A 22,877-nucleotide genomic window follows, 5' to 3' on the forward strand; every position below is an offset into this window, starting at 1 on the left:
AAAAATAACTTATATGCTTTTGGTTGCAGCATACCCTTATTGATTCTCTTATTTCGTAAGAAATTATATTAAATGAGTAGTTCTTTTTGAATAGTCGCTAATGTGTAATATCAAGGTTTAATATTAATGTTCCTTATTTGTTCGCATTTTGCAATTTATCCATCAAACTTTATCACTTTGTAAATTTGAATAAAACATTTATGTGGTATGAGTGTAAGTGCAAAATTTCAAAGTTTGATGGATATAAAACAAAAAACAATCGAATCTGGTGTGTTCTGATTTAACAAAGTTTTTTTCATTTTTGACTTTTCAAAAAAAAAAACTAAAATAATTTTTTTTAATGATTTGTATTGCAAATACAAAAGAAAGAGATAACAACTTTCAAAATACTTGTGAAATTGAGTTTTTGTGTTTAAAAGAAAAAACTCACATTTGTCATAATAAATTATAACAGCAAAATTTTCATCATTCCTCAAACATTCATTTTTTTATTTCAAAATTTTTTTAAATAAATCATTCGTTAAAATTATCGTTCAAAAAACTTTTTATATTTTTCGTTATATTTGTTTTATTTTCTAAATATTATTATTAAAAGATGTATCCCAAAAAAAATATCTGAAAATGATACTTTAATTTCTTAAAAAAAAAAAAAAAAAAAAAAAAAAAAAAAAAAAAAAAAAAAAAAAAAAACAATTCATAATTATTTGTTTTCCATAAACAATTGTATTTGTTGTTGTTGCAATTCTTCGAATCTTTTTCATGAGTCGTCATTTTACAAAATTTGAAAAGAATGCAATTATCCACACTTTAAAAAAACATTTGGGGGATGATATGTACTTTCAAGCTTTTAATGCGCAAAGCAATATAAATTTGTTTCACTTATGACATTTTTTAACTTAACCACATTTCAAAATAAATTTTATTTACATTTCTGTCAACAAACATCGTTGATATAATCACATAATGTTTTTTAACCTCACATATATTTCAGAAAATTAACCCATTTATTTCAAATTTTCAGATAACAAGAAGTCAATGAAAAATTCATAATTTTTTGATGAAAATGACTGAAGTCAAATATTTTGTCCCATTTGATTTCAAAAATTTCGACCAGTCAAAATTCTTTAAGAAAAAACAATAAAGTGATCATTATAGATTTATTCGTTTGAAAAGATAACAAACATTTCATTCCTTCTTTTTCTGTTGAGAGATGCCACTTAATATGTCATGTCCCTTGAAGCTAGAAAATTTATGGTGATAAGAAATTATCATAGAATAAATTGCGCAATGAAAACCATGTTTGTGCAAGCAGAAAAAAAAATTCAAAAAAAAAATGAAAAACTTTGATTCCAGAAAACAAACATCTAAAAGGTGTTGGTGACAAAAGTGGTGTTCAAAGAGTGGAAATTAATTATTTGTTTTCTATTCTAATAAAAATGAATAACATTTTAATTGTCAAGAAAACCGCCATCAATTTCTTTTCTTCTTTAGAAAAGAAAAGACTATGCAGGAAGATGTAACTTTGTTATTTCGACTTCCACAGAATGATCAGAAATCCTATATCTTTGATTCTCTTTTAGCTTATGCCCTTGTGCGAATAAGGAAAATGAACTTTTCTTCTTCTTGTCTGTGCTATTCACTGTTCAATCCGTCTTGGGTTCCATCGTCCTCTCTATGCATTTGTGACTTCTTTCCTCTTGTCCTTGTCATCCTGGCAGTCTTCGTTTTCACCTCTTCCACCAACTCCTCCATAGAAGCCTCAACTTCTTCACACTTGGATTCTTTTTCTGAAAGGGCTCCATCAGTGGATTGTTCTCTTTTTTCTTCCTCTTCATCACTAACTATCGGACTTTCTTCCTTTTCACAGTCACCAATCTTCTGTTCCTTCATTGTTCCAGCAATTACTCGTGCCATTGACGATGCCAAATTAATTTTGAAATAGTGCTTAACAAGAGTATTTGTCTTCGGTGAAAGCCTAGCAAACTTGGCAATCTGTGAAGGCGGGATTCCTGCTATTGTTAATGTTGACAAGGTTGCTGCCTTAAAAGAGTACGGCTTGAATCTCTGAGGAACTCCTGCTTCCTTCATTGCATCCTTAGCAAACTTGCGGATACCCGAAGAAGTAAGCGGCTCGAATGTTGTTGTGTTGAGCAGAAGTTTGTTGCTGTTCTGTTTTTGTTTTGCCAGAAAATACAAGTCTTTTATTGCTGAAGTTGGACATATTTGTGGGAGTTCCGGAAGAAAAGGAACTGCAATCTCTGATCGTGTGTGTGATGTTTTCAACACTGTATCCAACTTCACACCTTCCTCGTCAAACTGAGAGTTCACCACGTTGACCCGCTCCAGTTCTGTAAATCTGCAGGCAGAGAAGAGCATTGTTAAGGTGATAACCTTCATTTTCAATGTATTGAATGATAACTTGTTGTTTGGGCCTAACTCGGTGAAGTATTTTAACAAAATATTCGGATTCCAAATCTCTGGAGCCATCTTCTTTCTTGATGTGTCGTTTCTTTGGAATGCACGGAATAGGATCTTGATGATAGCAACATCTCCCAATGATGTATTGAAGGCTAGAACTGAATAAAATGACACTGCTGCTCTTATCATCTGTATTACAGAAACCTTGAAGCCTCAATTCTTCATTGTGTAAAAACAACCGCGTATCTGACGGTCCAGTCCGTCAAGTTGTCTAGTATATGCCCATGGGCACACTTCTTCCACTGGTCTGAAAAGTGCGCGAAACAGAATAAATATCCATCCCATGTCGTTTGTGCAATTCCAGCCTTGCACTCCTCTGCGAGCTCCAAGGGGACATTTCTTTCATGAAGCGCGTGCAGTCACCAGGCTTCTCCTCTCTCCTTAATGGATTCAGTAGGATAACTTTCATCTTCCCCGGAGGAAGGCAGGCTCCCGTTTTCTTCATCAATGGTCACTCCCGAAGAATCTTGGAGCTGTAATTCAATTTCAAGCTGTAATAATTACTCGTTCGAAGTGGGATGTTCCAATTCTAACCCTTCCAGCTCGGCAAAAGTATAATCGCTCGAGCATTCTCCATCTGAGCCTTTCGTATTACCATCGGAATCAGAGGTATCTGTGGATGAGCTAGAACACATTCGTTGCTCCAAGGAACTGTCAATCCGTCTTCTGCAATTGGACTGCTCACTCCACACAATCTTTCCACTTTGTGATTGCGTTTAAACGCAAAAGCATCGAGAGTCGGTCTCACTTTCAACTGTGCATGAACCTCTTCGAGTGCTTCGTCCTTTATCTCGTAGTCGCCTGCTCTTTCCAATCGAGACAGCGCATCCGCTCTGTGGTTCTTTCTTCCTGGAAGATGTTGTGCTTTTATTGTCAGATTCCTCGCCTCCATCCATTTCCTTATCTTGCGAAGCACTGAACGAAGATTCTTCCCCGCGTTCCAACGATTTATGTTGAAAACCACTGAGCTGTTGTCCGATTGATGCAAGAGACGAGATATTTTGTTGTCCTGAATTGTCTGAGAAAATAAGGAAGCGAAAGCTAAACAACTTGTTGTTCTCTGAAGTTGGACGATTGACAGCGGGCAGAGTGGGGGAATTTGGCGTGCCAATCCATTATGTTGTTGTTCACTCTGAATGTTGCACCCCATGCTGTTTCCGCAGCATCCGTTGTTAGCGTTGCTTAAGGAGAAAATACTGGTTGAAGTTGTCGAGGCTTGTTCAGGATCAACACACATTTGCATTTATGAATCTCCCTCAACACAATAGCATTCATCTTCATCATCCCGCTCCATCCACATATCTTGGCATTCTTCTGCATGAGACGACGAAGAACTATGAGGTGAAGTGACGCATCCTGGTTTACGAATCTTACTGCGCTGAGCTTTCCAACTGCTGAGGCAAAATCCTTTATTCGAACTGTTTTGGCTCTTATTGCCTTCACTCTCCATTGACTCAGCATCGCTTTGGGAGATCCCAACCTCTCCTCGCACAATTGAACCGTGAATGCTTCCGTGTCCCATGCAAACCCCAGAAAAGTGAACTTTCACCTCGGGATAAATGAACAATTGTACTTGTTGATAATCAAGCCCAGATTTTCCAAAAATCGAGTTACCTCGCTTGTGATTTCTTTCAACACGCTGAAATCGTGATGTTGGAGAATTAGATCGTCCAATCATGACATCACTCTCACATTCCGTCTTATTTTGGTTTTTGTTGATAATTTCTTCAAAAATTTTGTGAAAAACCTTGGAGGATCTGAGTATCCGAACGGCATGTCGTTGAAAGCATAGTCGATGCCTTCGAATCTGAATGTGAGATGTGGTCTGAGTTCGTTTGAAACCGGAATTTGACAGTTCGTTTGAGACAAATCCATTGCCACAACAAAGTCGTTCCTCATTCTCAACTTTTCTTCTGTTCTTTCATTCTCGCATTTGAAATGGATTTTGTCATTGCTGCTTTTTGTGTTCTACAATCAAAAAAATAGACTACGTGCTCCAGATTTCTTTAACATGATGAAAATGTTGTAATGAAAATTTTCATCTATGTGAGGAATTCTGCTCACAATCCCTATTTCCAGCTGCTCCTTCAATTCCTTTTGAAAGGACATCCTTTGTTTCCTGCTCATTTGAGATTCTCCGTCCATGAATGTCATATTTCCCAAACAATTTTTTGCCATTCGATTGCACCAATGAGCCTAGACTCCATTTTTGATGAGATTTCCTCTGTTTATTTCTCATCCACTCTTGAATACAATTCGCTGTCCGACCTCATATCTTTTCTTCTTCTGGATTCTTTCTCGTCTGGTCTACTATTTATTATTCTGAATTCCCGCGGTTCGTCCTGTTGTGTTTTTCTTCCAATACTTTTTTCTTGGTCCTGTGCTGCGAAATATGGACTATTGAAAATTTCTCTGAAAAAATACCTTTTTCCTCAAGCTATTTGTTGCTTCGGATGATATTTTTGGAAGAAGAATCCTTTTTAATGAAAAATAAAAGAATGTGTGTCCCTGTTGTCTCTTCTGTTTTCTCGAGAATTCTACCAAAATGTGTATTTGGACCTGCGTCAAAAGTCTTCCTGCTGAAGCAGACTCCATTTTCTTTGCTTCCGCAAAACCAAATCTTGCCTGAATTCGTTCTCTTCTTGCCTCCTGCATTGCTTGTGCAATCAGAATCAAGATGTCTTTTGCAATTTCATCAACGGCATCTGCCTTCATCTTGATTCTTTGTATCGATAACAAAATGGCTTTGTAAGCAGGAATCAGATATCTCTCCGCTTATTCCCCCGCTTAATCCAATGCATCTTTATCCCAATATTCCGTTCAAACAGCTGCTGGAAGACTGTGGCCGATAATAGAGTTGAAATTGAGCTTATTACAGAATGAAGATACTTCGTTTATATTGGATCTTAAATATTTTTCATCGAAAAGTGATATTGTTGGTTCAGCTTATACCTCTGTGACATGACAAGAGAAAATTGAAAAAATGACAAAATGACTGACATGATATTAAGGACTTGTCAAAAAGGGTAATTTATAACAATTTCATAATTCTTAATAACGAAAATAATGAATTTGAAAATCTTCATGAAATAATTCTTATTATTTTGTAAAAATCAAAATCAAAATAAAATGTTTAGGTTCCCAATATTTATTTTATTTGACACGAAATGTCAGTTGAGGAATATTCTTGTCACAATTTGTCATTGACAGTCACTGACAATAAAGAAAAAACAACCAGATATTACAAATGCTATCAACAAATCTTTTCCATAGTGCTTTGAAAAGTCATTATAAGTTTCAGCAATAGTTTATTTAATATAAATTTTAAAAATATGTATATATATGGGTCATTCTTTTTGAAAAGTCGCAACCGTTTAACTGATCTGAAAATCAGATCATAAATGATCAAATAATTTTGATCATTCCGTTCCCAAAATATTAAGAGAAATATTTTGTATTATTGTTTATTACACTGATTCACAAATATTAAGTTTCAATAACACCAGCATCATATGAAGTTTTTATTTTTTTATCATGCTTTTGCAGGAAAATGCCCTTTTTGTTGATATAAGAGACAAACAATAATAAAAAGTTATTTTCCGTTTTTTCACTTCATCCATTTGAGTGAACATTTTTATTTTTTGAATATCAATATTACTTTTTCCATTTCACTTTGTTAGAAATTGAATTGATAAAAAAAGCTTGCATTGGAATAAAATTCTTTAAACTAATAATTATAAAAAATTCGTCAATTCATTGCTTTTAAAAATTGAATTGTATTTTAATAGTTGAGTGCATAGACAAAAGTTTGAATTAATGCTGAAATATGAAAAGAAACAAGCAATTTTTCATTGTACAGCATATGGAAATGATTTGAAAAAAATGAACTTGTTTCATAATTTTTGATTCAAATCATGAATCACATCCTGAATTGTTTCATTTCCACAATTGCATTATGTATCATATCATTTCAACTGAATTCATCATCTGAAGAAATCCTCCTCAATAATTTCTTTATTTAAAACATCTCTTCTCTGTTGTGTATTGACGCATCATTCTTGAATGCAAATATTGCTTTTGTACAGTTTTTGGAGCAACCTTCGATTACAAAGCCTTTTTAACAAAAATCTTCTTGCGGCCCGGATTGTGCGTCAGTTGTCTCTTCGCTCTTTGCATCCATCTTCTTCTTCATCATCGTCACATCTTCTTTTTCGAGAGAGAGATAAGCACTCATGTATTCTTTGCTATTTCTGTGATTGAGGAGCGAAGAGAAGACAAAAGCATGAGATGATAAGCCATCTTAATCTTTATCTTCATCATCAGCTCGTGCGATTGACTCTTCGGATGCATCGGAGGTGGCGGAATCATTCACGTTGGAAGCAGCGATGAATTACATCGAGAGGCGGCTGCGGATTGCAGTGCCAGAGGCGACTGGGGTGTATGGGCGGCATATGCCGCTGTCGCTGCAGCTGCTGCTGTCGCTGCGGGTGCTGCAGACGCTGCGGGGATATGTTGTTGCACTTTCTGTGATGCTTTCAGTTCAGGTAGTTGCCCAGCTTCCGTCGCTTGTAGCGTCGGTGGGAACGAAGTTGGGGAGCAAGCGGATCTTTGCAGCTGCAGGTGTGAATGCGTTCCCGACAATCAAAGATCTGTCAAACTCTTCAATGCAGATATGGTGTGTCTCAGATGTAATCTTTGGTGGTGAAGCTGTATGACGAGGTGATGGGGCGAGGGGTTGCATTGCGTGAAGTGGGAGAGATTGTGGAGAAAAGAATGGAGTCAGAGGGGCTGAGGATGGAGGATGCGGTTCTGTCGCCAGAAGCGATTGAGCTGGCGGTGCTGAAGGAGCTCGAAGAGGCAGAGGAATGTGAAGGGTTTGAGACAAAAGGCGGCTTTCCGATAGCGCGCAGAGAGTTCGTAAAAAAACAATCCAAAGAGAATCACAGGTAGATGGAAGAAGCGATGACGCCGTAGATTGTGGAGGCGCTTGGTTTGGCTTGACTGAGGTTTGTGAAAGTGAAGAAATAGACAGTGATTTCCTCGGAGCGTCGTCTGCCACAGATGATGTACTCTGCACTCGCTTTGCGTGCCTGCTGTGTTACATTGAAATACGTGAGAAATAAGAATGTTACAGTAGGAAAAGAATATGAGTGTTTGAGTATTTCTTTAATGAAAAGTCGAATTGAAATAACTGAAGATGTTTAGCAGTTGTGAAAATCAGTTGATCGTTTGACAATAATTGAGGGAAAAGGCAAATGCGATGAAGAAGTTGGGCAAGAAAGTTGTTATTTTTGAGCTGAGTGAAACATGAAGAAGAAGATGATGATGATGAAGAAAGTGAAGAAGAAAGCGATGAAAATAAAGATAAAGATGGAGAAGAAGAAGAAGAAGAAGAAGAGGAAGAAGAGGAAGAAGAGGAAGAAGAGGAAGAAGAGGAAGAAGAGGAAGAAGAGGAAGAAGAAGAAGAAGTTGAAGAAGAGGAAGAAGAGGAAGAAGAGGAAGAAGAGGAAGAAGAGGAAGAAGAGGAAGAAGAGGAAGAAGAGGAAGAAGAGGAAGAAGAGGAAGAAGAGGAAGAAGAGGAAGAAGAGGAAGAAGAAGAAGAAGAAGAAGAGGAAAGAAGAGGAAAGAAAACAAAAGGAAGAGGAGGAGAGGAAAAAGAAGATAAAAGAAGAAGAAGAAGAGAAAGAAAGGATTAGATTGAAGAAAGAAGAAGAAGAAAGAAAAAGAAAGGATGAAGAAGAGAAAAAGAAGAAACTGGAGGAAGAAAGAAGAAGAAAAGAATTGGAAGAAAAGAAGAGGAAAGATGAAGAAAAGAAAAAGAAGGAAGAGGAAAGAAAACGAAAGGAAGAAGAGAAAAAGAAGAAAGAAGAAGAAGAAAGAATTGAAAGAAAAGAGGCTGAAAGAAAGAGAAAAGAAGAAGAGGAAAAGAAAAGAAGAGGAAGAAGAGGAAGAAGAGGAAGAAAAAGAAGAAGAAGGTGAAGAATAAGAATAAGAATAAGAAAAAGAATAAGAATAAGAAGAAGAAAAAAAAAAGAAGAAGAAGAAGAAGAAAAAGAAAAAAAAAAAAAGAAGAAGAAGAAGAAGAAGAATAAGAATAAGAAAAAGAATAAGAAAAAGAAAAAGAAAATTTAAATTAGAAGAAGAAGGATTAATAGTTTTCTGAACCAATTGGAGGAAGAAGGAAAGAGGAAGATGTGAGCAAAGATTGGCTTTGGGGTTTAATTTGCGATTGAGTTTGAAGTAAAGTGTTGGATTTTCCTTCTTTTGATAATGATGCAATATTCATTGAAGAATATGAAGAAGAAGAAGAAGAAGAATTCTATCAGAAAATCGGTATGTTTGTGGTTTTCCTATAATGTGTAGATTGACGATCTGTGCGCTGATCCAAAAAAACCCTGCGGTTGAAGTGGACGCAAATTGCAGATGGGCAGACTTTGGATGTGCAGGACGAGATGAACATGCAGCTTTTGAGAAGCCGGCTGGTTGTACGTGTGAAATGGCGGAGATCTTGCTAAGGCTCAACGACGAAGAGGTATTTGGCTCTGGAGTATTTGGAGATCTTGGTTCCACATGTGATAAGGAATGGTGTAAATATAAAGAAGGCAAAGGTGAGAGACTTTACCGATAAGTTTTGTACGCTTGTCGATGGGATCGAGGAAAAGCAGAGAAGTGTGAGTTTGGTTGTGGTATCTGAATAGGTTGAAAGCAGCTGATAAGTCATGCGAACACATATATCCGGCTTTATCTTTGAAAGCTGTGCTGTGAAGTGGCAGCATCTGTTGGAAAGAAACGCAAATGATTTGGTCACAACTTTAACGACATCGGAAGAGATATTTGAGGTGACACAAAGGTGAAACAAAAAAGCAGAAGAAGACAATGAAAAGAAGATTCTGGTCAACAGAACAGCGATGAAGCTTGCGCATGTGTTTGGTCGAGTGTTTGCGGGGCGCTTGATACCGAGACGCAGCTGACCGGGTTGGAAGAGGTGAGACAGGCAGAGGTGCAGACAGCGAAGGAGCAGGAATCGTTCAACGCATTAGACAAGAAGCTCGGAGCAGAAGAGGAGTTCATTCAGAGAAGGCAGTCGAATGATATGTGCCGGTCGATCAATGAAGTTGCGATACTTCGTGGGCCATTGCAGATTGTCCGCGCTTTTTCAGCGGCTGCTCAGATGGGTGTTCCGATGTTGTTGAAGATGGTGGCAGAGAAAGTGTATTATGCCTTTATCTCTTCTTCTTCTGCTGCTTTATCTTCTGCATGTGCTAATATTTCTTTTAGTGGTATTAAGGAAGAGATAACGCATGTTGCGAAGTTTCAGGAGGTGAAACATTCGAAGAAGTTGATAGAGAAATAATATCATCACGTAGCGTCTTTTTTAACTGATTTAAATGAGCGGAGCCATTTCTATCCAGATAATGCGAAGAATCTGCTTGCGGGAGCAGAAGAAGGGATAGCACATGATATTCGTGGGTGTGTGAGGGTTCTTCCTTTTGTGCCAGCAAATACGATAAAATGCGCAGATTATTTTACGACTGGGGAGTTTTCAGAAGGGTTTAAAGATGTTAGTATGTGACCGGCTTCTATGGAGAAGCCATATGAGATTATCAAATGACGAGGAAGTTCTGCAATTTGTAGCAAAAACACAGCAACTATGCTGTATGTGAAGGATATGGAGATTGTCGATGAAAAGAAAGAAGAAGAAGAAGGAAAAGAAAAAGAAGAGAAGAAAGAGTTGGAGTTATATGGGCAAGACAAACTCGCGGAGATGAAACAGATGATTGTGCAAGAGTTTGCGTTTGATGTTAATGAAGTGTGAAAAGTGAATGAGAAAGGGAAGAAGGCGAGGAAGAATGCGGAGGAAGATAAGATGCATGCAGTTCTGGAGCATGTGTAATACGTGGTGTTGTTGAGTACGATATCAGCGCAGAGGTTGGTGGATGTGAGGATGCAAGTTTCTTGTAGGTTTGGTCCCGCTTCAAACTGGTTGTGCAAGGAAAACATAGAGCATTGTTCTGGAAGAGTGTGGAACACAGATGCTGCAATATGTATTTTATTTCTCGAGGAGGGGGAGTTTGTGCATTTCCCTGCGCAGGTGGTGATGCTGGATCTGTTGTGCGCAGCAGCCGAGAGGAAGGGAACAAGGTGATGGTGGAATCAGAATGGAGGATGCTGGAGGCAGAGCGGAGAGATTGGTGTGATGTGTTGAAGGAGGCGGGAAAGAAATGTCGCTGGAGTTTCTGGAGAAGGAGAACCTGCACCGAGCAGATGTGGACATGCCGATGATATTGTGGCGGTTGGAGGAGAAGAGTGTGTTTGAGAGCGTGATTGGGTGATGTTGCCAGTGTGTTAAGTGGACGGTGACGAAGGAAGAGGTGTGTGTGCAAGAGAATCGCCCGCTAATCAGTGTTCAGATGATTGTGTTTGGCAGAGAAGAAGAAAAAGAAGAGGAGGAAGAGAGATGATGTCGAACAAGAATACGATGAAACGAAAATAGAGTGTGAAGAGAGAGAAGATTGATAAGAGAAGATAAGTTTTGAAAAGATTGTTTTAACACTTGTTGTGATCATCACTGAATTGGATGTTGAACTTGCATCGGAGACTACACAGCGGCTGACTTCATCGTTTCCTCTGATTTCATGTTTCTGTCCAGCTAAGGCCAATTCATCGCTCATCTAAATCATTCCATTCACAACAACTTTCTTTGTTCCTGATAACCTTGAAAGAGAATGTTTCAAGATCAAACAAGGAAATTGGACAATTCCACAGTGAGAATGATTTGATGCATCAGAATTGCTCACATATATTTCTTCTAGGTTTGAAAGGAGATACATGCACAGAGGGATTGCTAAACTCGTATTTCCATTGTCATATCCTCTCACTTTGTCAATAGTATCTAAAGAGGCTGTGACACGTGCAATTTTTCTTGAAGTTGCAATTTCTTCAAGATAAGGCGAGAAAACAAAGATATATCTTCCCCACTTGGCTGTACTTATTCCGAATGAAAAGGATATCAAGAAGCTGGGATTTTCAGTAACAATTGAAGGTGAATTCCTCCACCAAAACTGTGGAATGTCAAGGAAAATCGGTTATTGCAAAATCCTTTTGCAAATACGCTTTATTCGCCACTCCCACACACAGCATCATCGAGCATCTTTTAGCCTGTGAAATACTTCCGCATTAAGATAACGATAAATTTTTTGCATTGTAATTTGCATAAATAATTGATATAATAAATGTTAACTATCTTCTGCAAACTTATCAAGCAAAAAAAGAAAGTTTTAATAATCCATCGAAAAATGAAACGATCATACCAAAGTTTAACGAAAACCGTATAATTTATGTATTTTTCATGTTAACCTTACTTGTGCGTTCTATCCTCGCTTTCATGTTAAGTTCAGGTATGCAATACACAATGAAAAATTCTATTCAAATAAAATTTTGAATTAACATTGAAAATCAAGTTTGTCAAAATAAAGAATCGAAACTCACCTTGCACATTTCATGAATCAGCAATTACAAAATAAACTGAAAAACGCTATCGCATATTTATCATTAATTCTCAATTTTTAATTTTGATCAAAAAAGTTGAAACATAATTTTTTGAATAATATATATCTTCTCATAAAGAAGTTTGTTATGAGCCTACTAACATCACTGTGTAAGTTTTATATTTTCATGAGAATTATGGAAACGGAGTGTTTTTGAATTAACTTTCATGGGACAAATTTTTGATCTTCAGCGACTTTTCAAAAAGAATGACCCATATAGTTAGTGTTAATAATGGTGGACACTTTCAATAACTGTGGACAGTCGCATTATCTCAACAACCATTGATAGTAGCATTTCGACAATAAACACAATTATTCTTCCATTGAATACAAACTTATGAGTCAGACAAAAATGAAACAACTTTCTCTGCAGAATGAAATAAAAGACATTTCAAATTTTCGGAGAAACCCTAAGATATAAATTTCACATAGTTTCTCCGAAAATTAAAAATGATTTTTTCAAAATTCTGCAGAGAAAGTTGTTTCATTTCTGTATGTCTTATAAGTTCATATTCATTGAGGGAATAATTGGGTTTATTGTTAAAATGCAACGATCAACGGTTGTTGAGATAAAGCCATTGTCCACAGTTATTGAAAGTGTCCACCATTATTAACACTAACTATAAATATATATATTTAATTTGTTGTTGTCGTTGTTGTTGTGACAGACGAGGCTTCAAGTTATTTGTCAGGTCACAGAGGTGTAGTTCAGCTTTAAAGATTGATGTGGAAATTTCGTCCATCGTTTGAATCTCCTCTTCTTCTTTTCAATCTTTGTTTCCATTGGTTCACTTCTTTCCTGACTCTGTTCCAAGGACTGACACGGTTGTGTGAATATTGTTGAAAAGGTCGAAGATGGTGGAAGCATATGTCTTATTTTTTTTGATAGTTCCTTTTGTTTAATTTTCAAATAAAGAAAAAATTTCATATTTCTATCAAATTTCTGTTCACGTTGACCAAATTTTTCTAACATGATAAAAAAATCTTGATAATGTGAATGATTCCATTCTCATGAAATCTGGTGAGTGAAAACAGAGATTTGATCGAATTATGAATTTTTTCTTTATTTGAAAATTTAACAAAAGGAACTTTTCAAAAAAATTTAGATATACTGCTAGAGGAAATTGTCGGCCCATTGCCAAACACAGCTTGGTCAGAAGAAAGTGCAATTCCTGAAACATTAGAAGGTTGGGGAGTGCCAATCATTCTTTATCACGAAAAGCGACATGACCTATAAAGTGGAATATCTTGAAAAGAAGAGAATAAATTGAATGGCAGTTTCTTTCATAATAAAAATGTGTTGCATTTGAATAGTGTTAAAAACAGCACAAAACACAATTTTAAAAATAACTATAACATTTACACTCGAAATAATCTTTTTTTATTTACAATAAGTTTGATTATTCTGTTGCTCAAGAATCATTTCTTCAAATTCAAAAAGCTCATTCTATTGGTTTCATGAAACATGAAACAGCATAATTCATCGATTTGTGAAATCTTGGACTAGAGAAACCCTTTTTTTTACAAAAAAGAAATTAAATTATAAATGGAAATTATGCAATAAAAATACAATATTGAAAGAGAAAATGGTTATTTCACTTCCTTCTCTTATATTGATGAGAGCGCCGCGTTATGGGTTAGTAACCCAGCTGATCAAAATGGCACTTAATGAAATGGTGAACAAATGAGCAAATGAAAATTTTAAAAAGAGACCTGACACTTGGCAAATTGAAAATTATTCCAAATGCAGTGAAAACACATGTTTGAAACAAGAAAAATACAATTTTTTGAAATTGAATGTTTTAAAATATATACTCTAAAGAGAAGGAATTATAAGCGTTGAATCTCTTCCCTCATTGTTATTCAGCAATGACGAATTCATAAGGGGATGGGACGAAACACTTGGGGAGGGAGAAAGAGAAGGATGTGAACTAACCATTTTCTCTTTCAATCAAAACACAAGCATTTTGATTACAGAGAAAACATTGATTTCACTTCCTTCCCTTATATTTTTGAGAGCATAGATAATTGGGAAGATTTGACAATGTTAATAAGCTTGAACAAATATTCTTTTCTTCGTGTTGCTTCTTTTCCATTTCTTTTCTTCTTTGAGATCTTGTGCAGATAATGAATTCAATCTTAGCCTCGCTGATAACTGTCTGTGAAGCATTGTTTTCTTCATTGTCCTCTGGTTCTTCAACTTTATCTGGGAATGCAAATTCTGTTTGTTGTTTTCGATCTCCGTTTTCACATATTTCCTTTGTTGGTGTTTGCTCTTCTGAATTTGAACTGGTATTTGTTTCGGAATCGGATTCCGCCTCAGAATCTGAATCGGACTCTGACGCAGACCCACTTTTTTCAGGTTGGAGAACAGTTGAATTGCATCTTGCTATCACGTGGGCCAGCTTGCTTGATACATCTGATTGGACGTAATGCTTTGTGATGGTGTTGCTTCTAGGAGAGAGTCTGGCAAACTTAGCAATTTGGGCTAATGGAATTCCTGCCATCGTTAGCGCAGTGATTGACGCATGCTTCAATGAGTAAGGCCCGAAACACTTTGGAATCCCAGCATCCTGTAACATTTCAGCTGCATAATTGCGAATCCTTCTTGCAGAGAGGGCAAGATGAGTTTTCTCATCAATGAATAGTGAAGTAGTATTTGGCTGAGATTCTTTGATTCTGTTCCAAAGTTCCTTTTCTGAAGCTGCTTGGCACACAAGCGGCTGTTCTTTTAGAAAAGGGATGATAATATTTGTTCGTTCTGTTGATGTTTTTAATGATGAATCGAGTTTTATTGAATTGTCTCCAATAGTTGAATTCTGTAGGTTAATCCTTTCCAACTCCGTAAAGCGACAGGCGGAGAACAACATACATGCACATATAGCCTTTTTTGTCAATACATAAAAGTCAAGAAACATGTTCTCTCCTAATGATGTAATTTTTTGCAGCAGGAGTTGGGGGTTCAAGATCCCTTGTTCGTTATTTTTCTACCAATTTTCTGATCTTCGGAATGATTATAATAGTCTTTGCATGAGTCCAGATTCTCCCAGTCCTCGATTGCACAGTAATTCTGAGATGAGCGATAATGCAGCGCATGTTTGTCTGAGCGTAGAAGCCTTCTTCCCTTTGTCTTTCAGGCTAATGAAAATGGAAGTTTATTTTTCAACCCACTCACTCCAAGCTTCAGGTGGTTATCTGTTCATATTATCTTCCCATATTTCACCAAACGCTTACAACAATATATAAATCCTCACACCATGCTTTCGGCAATGAAATAATTGTATTCATCGATTTCCCTTACGGAATATCCCTTTGAAACAAGCATTTTCCGAAACCATTTTTCTCCTTGCGATTCTAAGGATTGATGAGAACTATTCTCATTCTGTTTTGCGGGAGACTTGCTTCCATCCGTTTCATCCATCTTCCATCCTTCAAAACCTGGTTCTGTTCTTTCCATCTCCATTCGCAGTGTCTCGACATTCTTATCAGTGGTTCCCATATCTGCCCTCTCCAATCTGGCATCAGAAGAAGAACATGTGCATTTTCCTCTATTGCTTTTAAAATCGTTGGGACTATTAGTGGAATCGGTGGATGGGCTTAAATAACGCCTCTTTGCCATGATTGTTGGAGTCCGTCTTCGTTGAGTTTGCTTCATGGACCGCACCATCTGTAAGCTTTCGTGTTCTCGTTCGTTGCAAACGCATCCAACGTTATTTTGAGATTGAGGTTTTCCGTGATCTCGTTTAGCTCTTCTTGTTTAATGGAGAAATCTCCCCCTCTTTCTAGCCTGGATGGAGCATCTGCTCTGACATTCTTCATCCCTGGCAAGTGTTGGGCTTTTATTTGAATGTGATTGTTCTGTGCAAGTGTCCATATTTTCATCAGCAACTTCCTGAGGTTTGTTCCTGCATTCCATCGATTGACATTGAAAACCGCTGCTGTATTGACTGGTCTGATTAGCAATCTGCAGACTTTGTTCACCTGAAGAATGTGTTTGAAATGGTTGAGCGCTCGATTGATTGCAAATAATTCCCTGAAATTCGAGCTCTGGCATCTCAATTTCCCTGGAAGCGATTGATGGAAATCGTATTTCTTGTTGTTCATTTGAAGAACAGCTCACATAGCTCTCTCTCTGACGCATCTGTCGTTAAGGTTGCTTGCTGCTGGAATAATGAGCAAAGCTGTCTCGGTTTGTTCGCATTCAGCCTCGATATCCATTTTTGAATGCTCGGAAGGATTGATGGGTTGATTCTCATCTTTCCTTTCCACCCCATCTTTCTGACCATTCTGTTCAGCAGCATGCATATCGATGGAAGAAGGAGTGAAGCTTCCTTGAAAACGAAGCGAGTTGCACTTAGCTTGCCAATGTACGATGCGAAATCTCTCACTCTTGTTTGCTCACATTTCAGTGCTCGGCGCCTCCATCTGTAGCATTCCGTGAGCAATTCTTTCTTTCTGTCTTTCTCTAAAGTTGCGGTGAAGTTGGAAGTGTCCCATGAATATCCGAGGAATGAAAAACGATTTGATGGTTTCATGAGGCTCTTTTCCAGATTAACAATATGTCCAATCTTCTGAAATATACTTATAACTTCTTGTGCGATTCTCTTTTGTTCTTGCTTGTCTTGATGGAGCAAGACAATGTCGTCCAAATATGCGACAGCTTTCACATTCAATATTTTTCGAATGAACGAAATGACATTTCTCATGGTTTTTGTTAATATTCTTGGAGAGTCCTTGTTACCGAAAGGCATGCTGGTGAAGCAATAAAAGTCTTTGTTGAACTCGAAGCTTCGAAAAGGAGTGAAATCCTCTGAGACCTTGATGAGGTTGAAAGCTTGGCTTTAATCCCGAGTGACAGCAAAATCCCCATTCTTTATAATTCTCTCCACAGATCGATGATCCTCTTGTTTGAAGTGAATTGTTTTTATTGCATTGTTTAACCTCCTGCAATCCACAATCTGTCTCCAGCTCCCGTTCCTTATTCTGACTACAAATATTGGATTGAGAAATTTCACTTCGTTTTTGGTGATTTTCATGACAATTCCAGTTTTCACTTGAACTTTGATTAATTCCGCCAAAGCTTCCCTTGCTTCTAGTGATTGCTTCGGTCTCCTGCAATATTCCAGAGAATTGATAAGGGTTTTGCGAGCTTTGGCACTCCTCCAAACCGGAACAACTCCTCTTTTGATGATCTTTTCTCCTCCCGCCATTTTCCAAACCTTGGCAAATAACGCTGTTCTTCCACAAATTGTGAAGTTGTGTTCTATTGAGAGTTTGTTTTGTCACCAGAACTCCCTCTTGAGTAACCCCTTGGAGCTCTGCTTGTTATGAATGATCGTCTTGCGCTGGTCGTTCGGGGACTATCTCGAAAAAACCGATAATTCTTTGTTCCGCTTTGCATTCCCCTGGTTTGTTTCTTCCTTGCATATGAATTTGTAATGCTTGCCGATCCCCATTTCAATTTTGTGGATGTTTTCTTTGATTTTTTCTAAATTTCTTTTTGTCTTTGAGTTAACAGCGATGATGAAAACTCGTCTTTCATTTTTCCTGCTTCAGAAAACCCATATCTTGCTTGTATTCTAACGTGTCTAGCTTCTTTCAGAACTTGGAATTAAAACAAACATGAATCTGCTATCATTTCTTTTGTTGTATTTCCTGACTTGATTGTTGAGAATGCCGAGAAAAGCGACTTTATTGCAGGATAAAGATATGTTTCTGTTCGTTCTCCTGCACGATCGAGCGCGTCTTTCCAAAACACTTTGGATCTTGTAAATGGTGGTGGAGCATTCTGGATAAAATGACTCAAATCTTCATCTTTCATTAATGAAAGCGCTTCGTTAATTTTATTCCTTGGAAGATGCATATCGTAAAGAGAAACATTTGGTAGCTGCCAAAATATTTCGATAAATGTTTGCAGCAATTAAAGTGCATAAGCACCTTAATTATCAAGAAAGTGTTTCATCAATTCCTTCTCTTTTTGAGAGACGCCACAATCTATGGGTCAGTCGCCACATTTGATCAATGATGTCTGCTTCGCAATTCCCTCCGATTGTTGGACATACGCCGTCGGCTGATTCTGCAATGCAGCACAGTGGGGCGCAAAGCCAACCAGGGACCTTGTCACAACCTAACATCTTTTCTTCCTCTTCAATTTTTTCACCTTCTTCATCGGAAGGTTTAGTACAGGAGTTGACCCCTTCAGCTGACAGAAAGGAGAATGATGATTTCTTAGACATATCACAACTTATTTGTCAGGAGTTTGAGGACATTTTCGGACAAACGCCGAATATTTCAATTTTTGATCTAAGGATTTCCCCAAGATCCGTTCAAGTTGTTGTTGAGGAGTATAAGACACAGGATTTTAGCCCGTTGTTATCGCTTGAACCGCACACTGCCAAGAGAACAGAAAACTGGATTAACGACGCATTAGATCAGGCGGGGTACAAGGTGGAGATTTTTCTTTTCCAGGCGATTAAAGCTGCGCTCATAGGTTTAGCCGAGATACCGACTTCAAGTGAAGGTGCAAAACAAAGGCTTGCTGACATCTTGATAATGATTACCAGGGCTCTTCAAGAGGCACGAACGGTTCGAATTCAAGGCAGGTTTGGTTTCAGGGCTGCCACAGCGATGAGCACTGACGCTTCTACAAGAATTCTCACAGAGAGACAGGAACTGATTCTCAAAGAAACAAGGCAGGAAGCCAAGCTAGAGAGAGGCTTCCAGAGACCAGCACTTCCTATTACACGTGTTCAGGCTCCTGTTAGAGAACAACCAGGAACACTTCAAAGAAGATTTAGTTATCCCATTTCTCACACAAATACACGGTTTTTTCGGAGATACCCCCGGTCCTCAGCCCCCACAAGAAGACAGCAATTCGGAAGAAGGAGGAACCAGAGCAGTTGGAGCAGGAGACCAGGGGTGCGTCAACAATTTTAGGTCCAGTTCACAAGGAAACAGAGCAGATGAGGCACATTGGAGGGAGAACCGCTTTGTTTCTCTCAGCATGGAAGCGAATCGGAGAAGAGAAATTGATAAGCAATGGAGTGCAGGCCATGTGGAAAAGCAAACAGTCCAGGAAAGCTCTCAGCAGAGCCCAGTTCAGAGATGGAGCGTGTCTTCTCAACCAACAAAAGATCGAGGAATTCAAGAAAATATTAGAAGAACAGTTACGAACAGGAGTTGTTATCCCAATGGAGCAGAGGGAGGTCAAACACAGAAACAATGTATTTCTCATTCAAAAGAAGTCAGGCAGCTGGAGACAGATTCTCGATTGTTGGAAACAAAACGCAGCAGTGAAGAGAACACATTTCAAGTGCGACGGAGAAAAAACAGGAGAACGACTAATAAGACGGAAAGATTACGCAGTATCCCTAGACTTGGAACAAGCTTATTATTTAATTCCAGTTTCAAGAGAACTAATTCCCTATCTTGCTTTCAGATTCATGGGAAAAGACTACTCCTTCAAAGGCATGCCTTTCGGCTTTGTAGATGCACCGCGCCTGTTCACACATATAATGAGGAAGGTGACAGAATAGATAAGAAGAAGATGGGATGTCAGAGTCGTTGCCTATTTGGACGATCTTCTTTTTCTGCATCAAGATCAAGAAGTCTTGAAGAAAATAATTCAGGAAATCATCTCGTTTCTAGAAAGCCTTGGCCTTCTGATAAACAAAAAGAAATGCAACCTCATGCCGAGTTCGCAGTTCAGCTTCCTTGGATTCGAATGGAATACAACCAGCTTCGATGTGTGTCTAACGAAGGAAAGAAGAAAGGCAGTGCGAGAGCTGTGTCACAAGTGGGAGAGAAGTTGCATAAGAGCCAAGACCGTCAGAGTGAAGGATTTCGCATCATACGTGGGAAAGCTCAGTGCAACGCGCTTCGTTCTTTCAGACGCATCTTTCCACCTCCAATCCATCTACAAATTGTTGCAGAAAGGAGTTACGACAGGCGGATGGGATGGAATGATGAAGCTGAATGCGTCAATCCTCCTGCAGATAAGAAAATGGAGATGGATGTTGATGAAGAACCCCAGACGCAGACTAACTCCAGTGTTTATTCCAGAAGCAGTGCTAACCACAGATGCATCAGAAAGCTCCTGGGGAGCAACCCTCAGACTAAACAGAATGTCACTAGATTGTCACAGTCGTTTTCCATTCGCGGTGAAAAACCAATCATCCAACTTCAGAGAACAAAAAGCTGTGGAACTTGCCCTTACACATTTTGCACCAATCCTAGCAGAGAATCGGATTTCACAGTTGCAACTTCGTTCAGACAACTCAGCAGTTGTTTTCAACGTGAACAGAAGGAATGCAGGAAGGAATCTCCGTCAAACACTCAAAAGGATATGGACATTGAAGGAGAAACTGAAGATAGTCCTGAGAGCAGTTCATCTCCCCGGATTGCAAAACACAAGAGCCGATGCTTTGTCCCGCCTGGAAAGAGCAGGAGACTACGGCATTGCAGACAGCGAGCTCAAAGAAATCTTGTCAGTTCTTCAAGTTACTCCAACGCTGGACGCCTTTGCAGCTCAACACAACCACAAGGTCGATCGTTGGTGCGGAATTGGAAGCCCATTGGGAGAAGACGGTCTAGCATATCCATGGAAGAACGAGTGCGTTCTGGCACACCCCCCAGTTCCCCTGATTCCAATGACGATTCGGAAGGCACAGAAGGAGAGAGTACCAGTAGTATTACTCCTGCTGAATTGGAAGGGGCAGGACTGGGATGTGCTATTGGAGAAGACGCCTCATCGGACATTCAAATGGAGGAGTCTGAGAACAGTACTGAGAAAGGGTCCATCAATGGCAAGCACAGGTGCATGTCTTCCTCCAGGCCGGTTAAGAGTCATATTCATCAATCCACCAGAGTTAAAGGCGAGAGCTGGTGGAGAAGGGCTTTGGAAGAAAGATCTTTCCAAGTTTCATTGGCAGAGGAGTGCATATCGGGAATTGCTCAGTCGACGTGGGATGGATATTTATTCGGCTTCGCACACTTTGGAGAACAGTGGGAAAAGAGTGATATGGGCATAATTCCAGAGGATATTCACGAGTGGGCAGCTCGATGTTCCAGTATGTTTATTACACTGAGAGACAATGGAATGAAGCTGTCATGTTTGCAGCTCATCCGCTCAGCAGTTTCATTTTTCACAAGCTTGGTTTACAACACAAATTTAGTGGATATTCCGATAATAAAAATATTGTTTAGAGGGTTTAGAAGAACAGAGAGGACAAGAAAAAAGAAGGTCCAAGAAATTTGGAATCCGAAGACCATTCTGACATTCTTTTCTAATCTTGGAGAAAATCAAAGCTTGAGTTTCAAACATCTGACAATGAAAGCCATTGTGCTCACCATGTTATTCACTGCGTGCAGGTTTACAGAGTTGGAAAGAGTAGATATGGAACGATCCAGATTCGAGCAGGAAGGAATATATCTAGACACAAGGCTAAAAACATCACTTAATCGAACAGAGATTGCTGTTCCTTTTTTAAATGAAAGCCCTTCAATTTGCCCAGCTTCGGCCATTCAAGTTTTGTGGAAAGAGATAAAGAAAAGAAAACCAGATGGAAATTAATTGTTTTTGAATACCGAAACTTTTCACCCTCTTACAGTGAAAGGTATTAGACGATTGGCAAATAAGAGGTTGAAGGAAGCAGGAATTCCAGGCCATTTCACTCCTTATTCAATAAAGGCTGCAACGCTTTCAACGCTAACGATGTCTGGAATTCCACCAACTCAGATTGCGAAGTTTGTTCGTCTTTCCCCCAGAACAGACACTTTGGTGAAGCATTATGTGAAGGCCAATCTTGCTTCAACCTTGGGGAAAGTGATTGTCTCAACTATGAATGTTCCCAGTGAAGAGTTAGCAAACAATCCGTGTGCAGAAAATGGTGTCAAGAAGTGCGTCAGACCAGACAGAGACCAGAAGAACAAAAAGGAGAGACGAGAAATGGAATCTGGGATGGTACTGAGGGATAAGAAACGCCTGATGAAGCCAGGTTTGAGTGAGGAAGAAGCTAAAGATACTGTTGAATTCCCTTCCAGAGTAGACGAGCCTGATGAGGAGATGGAGGAACAGAAGTCACTTGGAGAACAATTCATTATTCGAACAAGATCACAAGCAAAAAAGGAGGAAGAGAGCAACAACGCAAAGAAGACGCACACTGTGGTAGTAATGATGGCTTCATCATCCAACTAATTGATTCTCTCAAAAAGAGAAGGAATTGATGAAACACTTTCTTGATAATTAAGGTGCTTATGCACTTTAATTAAAAAAGAAAGTGGAGAATCAATTCCTTCTCTTTGCCCACCACCGTTTTCACTCCCACCCTTTGAAGTTCTGTTTTCAAAACTGTTGATGTTTTTGTTGTTCCTTCTCTTTGCGCCTTTTGGTTTTAGAAGCGCAAAGTGGTTTTTATCCAATTCACCAAAACACACAAATGGGCGACTGACCCATAGATTGTGGCGTCTCTCAAAAAGAGAAGGAATTGATGAAACACTTTCTTTTTTAAAGAAGACTCTCCTTCATCTTCTTTAATTCGTGCTGGATCTGTCCGGCTATCAAGCTCCGACTGAACGCTTGATTGGGAAGCGGAATAACTCCCTGATATTGAAGGAATTGCACTCGGAGGGCCACCAGAAAGCGGAGCTGACAAGGTTCGGTCGCGAGTCCGATTCCCATGAAAATAGTCGACATTCTTCTTTGTGATCAGCGATCGTGACTAACCCATAACGTGGCGCTCTCATAAATATAAGAGAAGGAAGTGATATAAATGTTTTCTTTGTAATCAAAACGCTTGTGTTTTGATTTCAAACATATATCAGAGCGAGAATTAAAAAGTTAGAAAAAAAATC

At 38.6% G+C, this 22,877-nt stretch overlaps 10 protein-coding genes across 10 annotated transcripts; 5 read left to right on the top strand and 5 right to left on the bottom strand.

Moving 5' to 3' along the window:
- Positions 1 to 1,632: 1,632 nt before the first annotated feature.
- On the bottom strand, positions 1,633 to 2,607 carry MONOS_4551 (uncharacterized protein; the record flags this gene model as incomplete). Its single annotated transcript, XM_067874634.1, has 1 exon — positions 1,633 to 2,607. The coding sequence occupies one exon, from the start codon at positions 2,605 to 2,607 to the stop codon at positions 1,633 to 1,635; it is 975 nt and encodes a 324-aa protein (XP_067729837.1).
- Positions 2,608 to 3,007: 400 nt separating this feature from the next.
- MONOS_4552 (uncharacterized protein) lies at positions 3,008 to 3,370 on the bottom strand (the record flags this gene model as incomplete). The annotated part of the gene is made up of 1 exon (XM_067874635.1): positions 3,008 to 3,370. One exon carries the CDS (start codon positions 3,368 to 3,370, stop codon positions 3,008 to 3,010), a length of 363 nt encoding a protein of 120 aa, XP_067729838.1.
- A 351-nt stretch (positions 3,371 to 3,721) lies between these two features.
- Positions 3,722 to 4,156, bottom strand: MONOS_4553 (uncharacterized protein; the record flags this gene model as incomplete). The annotated part of the gene is made up of 1 exon (XM_067874636.1): positions 3,722 to 4,156. One exon carries the CDS (start codon positions 4,154 to 4,156, stop codon positions 3,722 to 3,724), a length of 435 nt encoding a protein of 144 aa, XP_067729839.1.
- Positions 4,157 to 6,863: 2,707 nt separating this feature from the next.
- MONOS_4554 (uncharacterized protein) lies at positions 6,864 to 7,193 on the top strand (the record flags this gene model as incomplete). Its single annotated transcript, XM_067874637.1, has 1 exon — positions 6,864 to 7,193. The coding sequence occupies one exon, from the start codon at positions 6,864 to 6,866 to the stop codon at positions 7,191 to 7,193; it is 330 nt and encodes a 109-aa protein (XP_067729840.1).
- Positions 7,194 to 7,251: 58 nt separating this feature from the next.
- On the top strand, positions 7,252 to 8,174 carry MONOS_4555 (uncharacterized protein; the record flags this gene model as incomplete). The annotated part of the gene is made up of 3 exons (XM_067874638.1): positions 7,252 to 7,352; positions 7,415 to 7,590; positions 7,792 to 8,174. 3 exons carry the CDS (start codon positions 7,252 to 7,254, stop codon positions 8,172 to 8,174), a joined length of 660 nt encoding a protein of 219 aa, XP_067729841.1.
- Positions 8,175 to 8,833: 659 nt separating this feature from the next.
- MONOS_4556 (uncharacterized protein) lies at positions 8,834 to 9,832 on the top strand (the record flags this gene model as incomplete). Its single annotated transcript, XM_067874639.1, has 2 exons — positions 8,834 to 9,063; positions 9,385 to 9,832. 2 exons carry the CDS (start codon positions 8,834 to 8,836, stop codon positions 9,830 to 9,832), a joined length of 678 nt encoding a protein of 225 aa, XP_067729842.1.
- Positions 9,833 to 14,017: 4,185 nt separating this feature from the next.
- Positions 14,018 to 15,693, bottom strand: MONOS_4557 (uncharacterized protein; the record flags this gene model as incomplete). Its single annotated transcript, XM_067874640.1, has 2 exons — positions 14,018 to 14,911; positions 15,283 to 15,693. The coding sequence occupies 2 exons, from the start codon at positions 15,691 to 15,693 to the stop codon at positions 14,018 to 14,020; spliced, it is 1,305 nt and encodes a 434-aa protein (XP_067729843.1).
- Positions 15,694 to 16,126: 433 nt separating this feature from the next.
- Positions 16,127 to 16,732, bottom strand: MONOS_4558 (uncharacterized protein; the record flags this gene model as incomplete). Its single annotated transcript, XM_067874641.1, has 1 exon — positions 16,127 to 16,732. The coding sequence occupies one exon, from the start codon at positions 16,730 to 16,732 to the stop codon at positions 16,127 to 16,129; it is 606 nt and encodes a 201-aa protein (XP_067729844.1).
- A 1,318-nt stretch (positions 16,733 to 18,050) lies between these two features.
- On the top strand, positions 18,051 to 19,561 carry MONOS_4559 (uncharacterized protein; the record flags this gene model as incomplete). The annotated part of the gene is made up of 3 exons (XM_067874642.1): positions 18,051 to 18,283; positions 18,335 to 18,850; positions 18,880 to 19,561. The coding sequence occupies 3 exons, from the start codon at positions 18,051 to 18,053 to the stop codon at positions 19,559 to 19,561; spliced, it is 1,431 nt and encodes a 476-aa protein (XP_067729845.1).
- A 143-nt stretch (positions 19,562 to 19,704) lies between these two features.
- On the top strand, positions 19,705 to 22,221 carry MONOS_4560 (uncharacterized protein; the record flags this gene model as incomplete). The annotated part of the gene is made up of 2 exons (XM_067874644.1): positions 19,705 to 21,136; positions 21,635 to 22,221. 2 exons carry the CDS (start codon positions 19,705 to 19,707, stop codon positions 22,219 to 22,221), a joined length of 2,019 nt encoding a protein of 672 aa, XP_067729846.1.
- Positions 22,222 to 22,877: the final 656 nt, after the last annotated feature.

This window comes from Monocercomonoides exilis, assembly GCF_001643675.1.
Source record: "Monocercomonoides exilis strain PA203 chromosome Unknown scaffold15-1837935, whole genome shotgun sequence".
Lineage (NCBI taxonomy): Eukaryota > Preaxostyla > Oxymonadida > Polymastigidae > Monocercomonoides > Monocercomonoides exilis.